Source organism: Sorex fumeus, unplaced genomic scaffold (genome assembly GCF_029834395.1).
Source record: "Sorex fumeus unplaced genomic scaffold, SorFum_2.1 ptg000051l, whole genome shotgun sequence".
NCBI classification, from domain to species: Eukaryota; Metazoa; Chordata; class Mammalia; order Eulipotyphla; family Soricidae; genus Sorex; species Sorex fumeus.
This window is the reverse complement of record NW_026606108.1, coordinates 38,859,722-38,870,694: the sequence shown is the minus strand read 5'-3', so window position 1 is coordinate 38,870,694 and position 10,973 is coordinate 38,859,722. Positions and strand designations below refer to the sequence as shown.

General features: G+C 60.9%; 1 protein-coding gene across 2 annotated transcripts in view; it reads right to left on the bottom strand.

Moving 5' to 3' along the window:
• Nucleotides 1-2,252: 2,252 nt before the first annotated feature.
• Nucleotides 2,253-10,973, bottom strand: part of CXXC5 (CXXC finger protein 5) — a 31,078-nt gene continuing 22,357 nt past the window's right edge. For both annotated transcript variants that reach the window (XM_056124581.1, XM_056124582.1), the window contains exons 2-3: nt 4,465-5,552; nt 2,253-3,021 (exon numbers count right to left, since the gene is read on the bottom strand). In XM_056124581.1, coding sequence (XP_055980556.1) covers nt 2,977-3,021; nt 4,465-5,394 — 975 coding nt within the window. In that variant the 5' untranslated portion in view covers nt 5,395-5,552 and the 3' untranslated portion in view covers nt 2,253-2,976. The remainder of the gene's footprint in view (nt 3,022-4,464; nt 5,553-10,973) is intronic.

Sequence of the window (10,973 nt, the reverse complement as noted above, 5' to 3'; positions counted from 1 at the left end):
GCATGCTCTGTGAACATGGGGCTGTGGATGGATGCTGGGCTGTCTCTGGCCCTCCTGCAGCCCCAGGCCCAGCCCCCCTTCGAGCTGACCCTGGTTGTGAGATGACCCAGATGTGTGTGGGGTCCCTGGGGTGAAGGCGGTTAGATTCCTGGCAGTAGCAGAGGGGAGCAGCTGAGGGCACCCCGAGCATACGACACCACAGGGGGCTTCTCAGTAGGGATGGGGGTGTGGGGAGAGGCTTGGGTGCTGGTCCACAGAGCCAGAGAGCTGGAGGGACTGAGTTTCAGGGGCGGGCAGACAGTGATCCGGAGGGACCCCGCAATCTAGTCAGAAGGTGGGGGATGTCACATGTGGGAGATTTCAGTGAGTTTTAAAATAGAAACATCAGCTGCCATTGACCAAGGGTTTAAGGTGAGCCAGGCCCTGCCCTGAGTGATCTCATTTCACCCTCAGGCGACAGGATGGATGGGGGAGAGCCTACTATTGCCCCCTTTCCTGGATGAGGTAACTGAGGCCTTCTCAGGACTAAGACCGGCTGGCTGGCTGCTCCCACGCAGGAGCAGAATGTGTAGGCCAGAAGAGCTGCAGCAGAGGGCGGCTTTGGGTCCATTGCTCCTCTATTGGGGGCCAGGCCCCAGAGCCATGGCTGGACTGTGGGTTGGCACTCCAGACGGTCCAGGCTGGCTGAGTCATGGCACCCCCACCCCAGCTGGCACCAGAGCTGTCCGTCCCACACCTGTAGGCATGCCAGCAACGACCGGCCAAGGCCATCTGTGGCTGGACACTGCCAGAGTCAGGAGGGGCAGGCAGTGAACTCCAGCATGGGCGCCCCCTGCAGGCGGGGCTGCCCACCCGCACACCCCTAGACACCCCCATTCACGTTTTGAGTTTCCGGGAGCGGGGGTGGTGGCTGCAATTTGCCTTGTGCAGAGGCCAAGGGTGCCCCCGTCTGCAACACCCCCCCCCTTCTCCCTGCTGGACACCCCCCACCCTCCCCCTGGGCAGCGCTGCCTGGAGAGATCACAGGCAGCCACATGAAAGAGAATTTTTCCCAGGCAGGGATGGAGTTGAAAGCTGCCTCCCACCGCCCCCGCCTGCCCCCGCGGTGCAGGCCAGGCCGCTGGGCTCCCGGGTTCTGGGAGAGCCTGTGACACTTGGAAAATGGGTTGGGGGGTCAGGGCCCCCACCCAACATGGCAGCTTGCCCTCCTGCCAGGAACAATGGCAGACTGGCGCATCTCCCCCACTTCCTACTGCTTGGATCCAGGAGTGTCCCTGTCCACTGTCTGAGGAGGCACCTCCAAGGCTGAAGGAGTCCTGGCTAGGTGCGCGGTGGTGCCGTGTTGTCTGGGTGGATGAGAGGCCTCATCCTGCAGGCTAGGACAGGGGTGCTGGGAGCACCCCCTTTTTCTTCAGGCTGCCCCAGTCTAGACCATAAGGCTGGGCAACGGGTTCTCCGGGCGCCTGGTCTCGGGTCCCACAAGCCAAATCCAGGGACAGAGCCAGAATCTCACCCAGCAGCCCCATGTGCTGGCATGGCTCCCTGAGGCACCTATTGGTGGCCAGGGACACGACTAGCACTGGGAGAGAAGCTGAGACCCACCCCCAGTAGTGAATGGGTCCTAATGACTTCAGGTGATCAGAGATGGGGTGGTGCTAGGAGCGCAGGTCCCTGAGGGCCTGGTTTGGAGACGGGTGCAATCAGGTAGGCAAAGTGACCAGGTACCAGCAGCTTCAGACTCGGCATTTCCAGTTGTGAGGCAGACTGGCTGCAACCAGGCCCGGCCCCACGTAAGCAGCCTGCCTCCCTTTCCCGGGATGCCAACCTTCACGTCTCTAGACTGGCCATGAGCCCCCCACCACGGTGATCCCAGATCACCCCTGATCAGCAACAGCCTCCCAACCATCCCATCCCCACCCCCCAACGCTCTGCAACCAGAGAGCAAAAAGCCAGTGGTGCTCCACGCTTCGTGACACAAACATGCATTCGTTTTATTCACAAAACAGCCTGGTTTCCTAAAACAATACAAACAGCATGTTCATCAGCAGGAAGCTGGCCATGGGCAAGGGGGGGGGGCCCTGGGCACCCACCCCCCACTGGCAGGGGGCCTCACGGAGAAGCCCTTTCTTCTGTCACCATCGGCAAGGCCAGAAAAAAAGGGACTTATTTTCTCTAAGGGAAGTAGCCAGGATCAGAAATATTGAGACGAGGGCTCCCCAGATCTCAGTGGAGAAATGAACAGAATTTTTCCGTTTTGTTTTTTTTTTAAATCATCACTGTTGGGGTGGGGTGGGCCCATCCTGGGGGCTGTGGGTGCAGCATGAGTGGCCTGGGCCTGGGGGCAGGGGGGCTGCTCCCTCTCCTCCGAGCCCCTCTGGGCGGCTTTCCCACGCCCGCTGGATACAGACACGAAGTGGCCTCCGCACACGCCATCAATATTCTCTTTACAAACGTGAGTGGATTCTCCAGGCAAACTATGCACTATTTTCATGATCGGAAAGAATCAAAGGAAGTTTAAATGAGGGTGGAGTTAAACTGTGCTAAATTACAGTAGTGCTTATTAGTAACTAGATTTCAAAAGGTTACAGAAAATTTACATTCTCTACACAAAAACTGCATCTCCCGCACAGACAACATCGACATCGACACAGGAAGGAAACTGATTGTCCGTTCTTTGCCCAGGAAGTCTCGGTACTTTACAGATTCGTCTTTTACCTCTTTTATGTTGTTGTTCTTCCGAAAAAGCAGTTACTTTTTTTTTCCGTTTTCTTTTCCTTTTTTTTTTTATACTAGGGGACGTGGAGATGTTAAAACGACAACAAAAAATATATATATAAAAACAGGAATGAAATCTGTGAGAGAATATTTTTGGTTCTAAAGACGGGTGCATCCGTTTGTCTTCGCCCGAATCCCTTGCCGGAGACCACGCGAGCAGTGAAATTGCACGGGGAGGGCAGCTTTGGGGTCCCGCCGCCGTCACTGAAACCACCGGAAGGCAGCTCCCGTCGGAAGCATCACCTTCTGGCGAGGGAGCGGGAGACAAAAACAAGGAGAGAGTCAGGGTCCGCTGGCCTGGCGCAAAGATGCTCCCTGTGGACGGCCTCCTGGCAGCGGGGCCGGCGGGGAGGTCCTGCAATCCAGGCCCAGCCAGAGAGGGAGCCTTGCCCGTGGTAGGGCTGCTGCCCCCCCTCTCCCAAGGCCTCCTGAGCCACTGTGCCCAGGAACCCTCCTTCCAGCCAGGGAGACCCCTTCCCCCGTCCAAAGGCCGCATGCGCCAGGTGGCTGGGGTGGCGGCAGCGCGCCTCATGGGAAGCTAGTGTGGAGTGTGCCGAGCTGTGGGCCCAGGGAGACGGGGGCGCGTATCCGTAGGCTGTATCTCTCATCGAACTGTGTGCACTGGGTGGGTGCGTGCGTGTGCGTGTGCACGTACCCTGCACTAAAGCAGTGCCTTTGTGCATGTGTGTGTACCCTGCACCAGAGCAGGTGTCTGTGTACGTGTGTGTCTGTTCATCTGTGTGTGTATGTGTCTGTACCTTGCACAAACGCAGGTGCCTCTAAGTGGGAGCAGAGATTTTTCTCTGGGCAGGAGAGCAGGTACGTGTGGTGCGGGGCTGTGGGGTGGGGCAGGGCGGGGAGCCACAGCTGGGATGCCATTATTCTTTTCCGACTCTTCTGGACGCTTGTGTCAAGCCCACTTGTAGAGGGGTGGGGGAGAGAACAAGAACAGGAGGCTGCCAAGATGCTCCTGTACACAGGCCTGGCACCCTGACTACATGGCCAGCCAGGGAGCCCTGAGCCAGGCGCTGCCCAGAGGGTAGAAAGACCCCCTTTGCCTTCTGCAAGCTAATCCCACAGCAGGCAAGCCCTGCCCACAGTAGGCTCCGAGCCACTCCTGAGCCCCAGGCCCACAGGACCACTGGCCAGTAGCCACGCAGCCAGACTGAATGTGAGGCCTCAAGGCACCTCAAAAATGTCAGCTAAGTGGAGCGAACCAGGGTCTTTCCAAGCCTCAGAGCAGGGTGGGCTGCCCTGGGCTTGGCGCTGGGGAAAGGCTGGGCTCTGAAGGGGCAACAGAAGGGCAGACCCACCAACGTCGTAGAGTCCATGAGACAGGACCTCTCAGGGGGCAGTGGACAGCCCCAGACTCTCAGGTCAGAGACAAGAAGCTTGAGGACTGCAGAGTGGTTTGGGAATCTCAGCTGCTGACCCCAAATTCCGGAGGAGGGGTTCAGAATCCCAGGGTGTGGCCTGGAATCCCGGAGTGGCCTGGCAAGTGACAGCCTAACGGGATGTGGGATGAGGTGCTGACTCTGAGCAGTGTCTGGGAGCTGGGCCGAGAACCCCGAAGCCTGGGGCTGGCTGGGCCTGCCCCCCAGACACTTGCCCTGGGAGGGGTTGGGGGGGGGGGGTTGGACGGCCAGACAGACGGAAGAGCCCACACACCTCCCTCTAAGGCGCCGTTACCTCCAGAGCAGCGGAAGGCTTCTTTTTGAGTTCCTCACATTTTCTGAATTTGCAAATCTGATGGCCAGTCTTTCGGTTCCTACAACTGCTGCACTGCTCGCAGTTGATGCGCCGCCGGCAGGGCGCACACATGCCGCAGCGTTTCCGCTTCTTCTTGCCCGAGCTGATGGCCGAGGCCAGCTCGCCCTGCATGGGGTACTCGGCCAGGCCGGCCATGTGCAGCGCGCTCTCGGCCAGGAACACGCCCGCCGGGGTCATGATGAAGAGGCCCGGGTTGATGGGGAAGGCGCCCAGGTAGGGGAAGTCGGACTGGCCGTTGAGGGCTTCGGCGCCCGCCACGGCCTCCATGTCGGGCAGGCCGGCGGCCGCCTCGCTCATGAGCGGGAGGTGCTCCTGCACCACGCGCTTCAGCATCTCCGTGGACTGCGCGAACTGCTGCAGCGTCAGCTGTCCCTCGGCTGCCAGCTCCGTGGCTCGCTCGGCCTTGCTCAGCAGGCTGGCCACAGCACCGCTTTTGTGCTTTGAGGTAGGGTTGCTCTTGTCCACCGCCATGGCTGCTGCCAGGTCATGCCCGTTGGCGAGCAGGGAGGCTGCGGCCGCCGCCGCTGCCGCGGCCTTCTCGGCGGACTCCCCGCCCATCATGCTGCCCCCCCCACTGCCCCCGCTGCCCCCAAAGGAAGAGTAGTGGGAGAGGGGGCGGGAGCGGCGCAGGCTTTTGTTCAGGGGTTCACTGATGATGCCGCTCTTGTTCCGACGCTCAGGGGGTGGCGCATCATCGGCCACCGAGGCTGGGGTGGCAGAGGCCGCCGCTGCGCTCTTGTCTGCCACACCCGCCTTTGGGCCGCCACCGCTGTTGGCATTGCTGCTGCTGCTGCTGCTACTGCTGCTGCTGCTGCCAGTGTCCTGGGTGCCACTGCCGAGGCTCGACATGGTGGGGCCGAGGCCCAGAGCCCGCTGCTGGGGGCGTCTGCCAACCGGGAGGGGTCCACAGACGTGCACCGGGCCCTGCTGCCCACAACCGAGATGCTGCTGGGCCTCGTTGCTCAGGGCACACGCATGGTCAGGCGGACACCGGAAGTGTCTTCACTCTGTCGGGACAAGAGGGACAGGGTCAGGGCAGTGCCCACCACCTCAATCTGCGTCCCTAGTGTGACAAGCCTGACAAGACAAAGCAACTTGACTGAGGTCAGGTCACCCTGACCAGTTGATTTTTGTTTGGTTTGGGTTTTTTGGGCCACATCCAGCAGTGCCTTAGAGCTTGCTCCTGATTATGTGCTCAGGGGTGATCATCTGCGGTGCCAGGAACTGAATCCACATCAGCTGCAGGCAAAGCAAGCGTCTTTACCTGCGGTGCAGCTCTCCAGCCCCTGGCAAGGGCTTTTTTCATCTGTACATTTAGATACGAATTCGAATGGCCTAGAAAGTCAGGGTCAGTCCCAGCCTCTCGTGCCATGGAGCAGACATGACAGGGTCAGGACTGACCAGCCCCCGGCTGCTGGGGAAGCAGGGAAACCCGAGGGGAGTTGAGAGGCAGTGCTGAGAGGGCAGTGAAGCTGAGTGCTCGGACCCTGGCACAGAGAAGGGGCTCTGAACCCCCTTTGCAATGCAAAGCCCCGATCGCCTCCTCATTCCTCACACATGGCCTGATGTCCAGGCAAGTCCTGTAAGGAATGGACAACGGCTGGACCAGACAAGTGTGTTCCAGATGTGGCTCATGGTGGCCTGCATAGAGCTGGCATGGATGTGTGAAACCCTGGGCTCGAACTCCAACACCGAACACTGTCAACAGGACAGAACAGACGCCTCCTTCAATGAGCCCCCTCCACCCCCACTGAAGGGCCTTTTCCTGCAAGAGTTGGGGGGCCACACACTTCCTCCTCGCCCCAAAGTCTTCTCCACATCACTGCACAGCTCTGCCTGGCCTGAGTGGGGACTGGCTCTGCCTGAGAAGTTGGCCTCTGGCTGGGGGAGAAGGAAGGGGTACCCTCAAGGGGGTAAGTGGGCTTCACTTGGGGGTTGCTGTGTGCCGCGTCAGGCCCCAAGTCCAAGACATGGAGCAGCTAGGTACCTTGGCCGGGGCTCTGGAAGGACTCGGAGCACATGGAGCCGAGCGGCAGTTTCCTCATCAGCCCCGGCTCTCGCCTCCCATCCCTGTCTGCCGGCCGAGGCCAGCAACCCCCAAGAGAGGGCCCAGCCCTGAGCAGCTGGCGGAGCGAGGGGGAGGCGCACATCTGGCTGGGCCTGTCCCGCCCTGGGCCTGGGGGCGGCACACACTGTGTCTTTGTCCCCAGACAACCCCGCCTCCCCCCAGTCACAGGACTCAGCCTGTCCCAGGAGGTCAGAGAGTCCAACCCTGTACACTCACACAGGGGGAAGTTGAGGCCCAGAGGAGGCCGCGGCCCTGGCCCCGGGGCTGCTGGGGCAGGCGGGCATGAGGAGAAAAGGGTAACTGGGGGTCAGAAACATGGCAGGCAGCAGCAGACTCTGCCCTCTGTCCCCCAGCGGGCAATGGCCCACGTGAAGGCAGGTGGGGGAGGGGAAGCTGGGCAGACTGGCAGGTTCCACCAGCAGGCTCAGGAGGGCCTGGCAGGGTGCCCGGGGTCAGAGGTCATATATGCACAGGGACAGCGGTGCTCAGTGGCACCTCGGAACCAAGTCCAGACAAGTCTATTGGCCCCTCCTAAGAAAGGGGCCACTCACCACACCCCAGGGACCCTGGCTAGGTGTTAGGGCCGGGGGCTGGTGAGGGCAGGGCCAGAGGCCCTCACCCAGGTCAGCACTCACCAGGCCCCCCTGCCCATTCGGTGTACACAGAAGGGAGGAGGAGGGTGCCCGTGGGCGGGAAGGGAGGGGAGTCTGTGCCCCAGCCCCTCGGTGCGTCCCTGCCTCTGTGGCCTGCTGGCTAGTGGCAGAAATCAATAGTTGCATTAACGCTGCTCTCGCTCCAGTCCCTCCACCCTCCCGGCTCTAGGATCTGGCTCTGCGTGCGGGGCGGGCAGGTCAATTAGAAGTCAGCTCCCTCCGACACTGCTGGGCTGACGCTCTGGCGAAGTCTCGGCTTTTGTCTACGTCCTGAGCCACGCGCGGGGACGACATGCCCGCACTGCTCCCTTCCTCAGCTGGGGAGCCTTCATGTTCCTCGAGCCCTTTCGGAAACCCCCCTCCCCTTGCCCCCCCAGGGCCCGGAGCCTGTCCATGGAGGTGCTGGGCACCAGAGGATGTGATATGCCACTGCACAGGTGCTACGGGGTTGGCGCTGAGGTTTATCGGCCTCAGAAACTGAAGGTGGGGATGATGACTGGCACACAGGACCACTGGCATCGAGCTCCCAAGTTGGTCCCAAATCTGATCCTCCATGACCCAGCCCCTGTCCTTAACTCAGCTTCCGATCCTGCCATAGGTGGATGTCCCAGTCCCAGTGGACCCCTGGCCCCGGGATCCTGGGAGGCGAGGGTGGAAGAGACCACCTGCTCCCAGACTTATTGGTGCTGGGTGCACCGCGAACCCCTCTCAGGCCAGGGAAGGCCTGGCAGTGCCCAGGCAGCAGGGGAGGAGCCGGGGCTGCGTTGAAGCGGAGCGGGAATGAGCGGGAGGGAAAGCTGGCGGGCAGGCGGGCGGCGGCGGGCGCATCCATCATCGGCCCTGCCAGGAACGCATCCAGCCCCCAAAAAGAAATACTGCGCCTGAGGAGGGCCAACAAAGGGCTCCGTTTCATCAGCAATGCGGAGCCAGCGCCCCGCCGCCCCGCCAGCCGCGGTCAGCCCACAAAGGACCCCTTTGTCCATGCAGGAGCCAGGCCGGCCCGGAGCGGGGACCAGGGGCTGTCGGGCAGGGACGGAGCCCAGGGGGTGGGGATGAGGGGGGGGGAACCAGTCATGGAGAGCTTGGGGGGGCACAGGGGGACATGGCAGGGGGCAGAGGGACAGAGACAGGTGGTGAGGGCAGAGCGTGGTGAGGTGGGAAACTCGACGGGTGGGTCAGCAGGAAGGGGACTGGACAGGAGAGGGTCAACGGTCAGGCTCAGCAGCAGTGTTCCATGGGGAGCTGAGACAGGGTGCCTGAACTGAGCCCCCCCCCCTCCAGGACTTGAGGGTCCAACAGATGTGGAAGCAGCCTGGAGTCCCAGAGGGGGAACCCAGAGAAGGAGGCTGGACATGTCCATGGGAGCAGGCGCAGGTGGCAGAGGTGGGGCAGGGCGGGGGTCCACGTGCTACGGTGTCAGCATCTGGCTGTGGTACTGGGCCCTCACGTCTGCCTTCTCAACTCAACACCTCAATAAGGAAACTCAATGCTCATCATCCAGGACTTCCAGCTCCTGTCACTGCCCGGCTTCTCCCCAGGTCGCTGGGTGCGAGAAACTGGGCCACTATGGACATAAGGAAAATGAGAGTCTGGCCAGGAAGCAATAGCTGCTGACTTAGCAGGAGAACTTGAACCCAAAGCCCAACCAAGTGTCTGTCACCCAGCTCTGTGGTGTCTGTTTTACCAGACAACTGACAGAGTAGTTTGAGACACAGTGACCCCACCACCAACCTGAGAAGCCGTCCCCAGCTCCCGTGGTTACCGTGCCTGTCAGCTTGATGTGGCTGGGCAGTGAGGTGTCACAGACCCCAGGGAAGTGCCCACTCAGGGGCTTGGAGATGCCCAGGTGGGACCCCAGAACCCAGCTGTGACGTCACAATTCCTCCGGCAATGAGGTCATGGTAGACCCAGTGCCTGCAGCCTGGATCAGGGCAGGCCAAGGGCCCAGAGCGATGTTCTTGTGGTTCTTCTGCACGCCATGCTCTGTGTGAGGGGGACAGGCAGCGCTGAGGGGTGCGCAGAGACACAGGAAGCCAGAGAAAGGTGACCAAGTGGGACATGGCGAGGAATGGGGCTGTCTGGGAAGCCGAGAGACCACAAGCCAGCAGGGGGGCCTAAGAAAAGGGGGTGAGAGTGGGTGCGGGTACGCCTGTCTGGCTGGCAGCGGCCCAGCTGGTGGGGTCCTGAGACTCAGGGAGCGAGTTTTCTCACCAGCCTGAGGGAGAGTTGACATACTACAAAATCTCCCTCTTTCCCAGGGCACAATCCAAGGGCTGAGTGAATTCAAGAGTGGTGCAACCGGCACCACCGCCAAGGCCAGAGTGAGCAAGGCACTGGTTTGGCCCCTGGAGACTTGCCGAGGGAGGGGGCTGCATTTCCAGGAGGGGGGGGCATCTAGACTGGGAGCCCAGTTCTGAGGACCCTGGCTCATCATACCTCCCCCCTGGATTCTCAGCGTTCCCCAACCCCTCCCACTCCTCCACCCATCTGGGTGGGCTGGTGCTGGCTGACCTGGGAGATGGACAGACCAACAAGGACAGACTGCAGCCTCCTAAAGCCAGCAGAGCGCCGGGGGTTTCCAGGTCTGATTTCCATGATTCAGCCTGGGGAGTTTCCAGAGGGAAACAAACCCCACTCAGCCCGAGGAGATGGCTCACCAGGGCGGGAGGTAGGCGGACAGGCACAGAGTCGGCTGCGGGAGCACAGATACCCGCTCATGGCCAGTACCCAATGCTCCAGTATCCCAAACACCAACACCCCCAGGACGGGACTCATACTGCCACCCAGGAAGGGACTCATATTGCCCACCCAGTGCCCCGGGATGCTTACCCCCTCCCAACATGGGCACAATTCCCTCACCTGGAAACCAAAACATGAGAAAACTCTGGGACATGGGGCTCTGATCTCTTACAGAGCAGCCCCAGGAGGGAGGATCAGCCCATTGCACAGACAGGAATGCAGAGGCTACAGGCAGGAGGTTGGCCTCAATTCAGGCAGACATAGGTACCACTGAAGCACCGAGGAGCTCCTCAGGCCCAATATGGAACCACCAGCCCTGGGAGTGACCCCCCAGGACTCCGAAGTTCCACTTGGGAGTCCTTCACCCCCAGTACAAAGTACTGAACAGTTCCTTTCGGAACAGTCATGGGAACAGGAGGGTCTCTCAGTCACTTCGCCATTCTCTCGGGTGGGACTCAAAGATGCAGCCCACTGACCCTGCATTCTCCCTGAGCCCCAGACCCAACCTCCACAGGGTCACAGCTACTGCTCCCCTAGGAGTTGGAGTGTGTCCCGCAGAGATCAGCCTCCCCGTGGGAAGCCCCGTTTCCCAAAGTTCCCCCGAGCCCCACCAGGAATGAGCCCTGAGTATCACCGGGCATGGTCCAACACCCCCCACCCCACCCCACCTAAAGCAGAGCTGTCTATATGAGCTGGCACCAACCCGGAATTGGCACCCACCCACACATCACCACAGGAGGGTCCCTCTCAGCCACCTTGTGAGGGCAAGGGAAGGCTGATCAGGGCCCTGCTGACTAATGCCCATCCTCACGGGCCTCATTTTGGGTCAGAAGTAGTTCTGAGGTCTCGGTTTGGTGCTACACCCAGTGATGCTCAGGGGTTACTCCTGGCTCTGCACTCAGGATACTCCTAGCGGTGCTCAGGGGACTCTATGGGATGCCAGGAATTGAATCCAGGTTGGGCTTGTG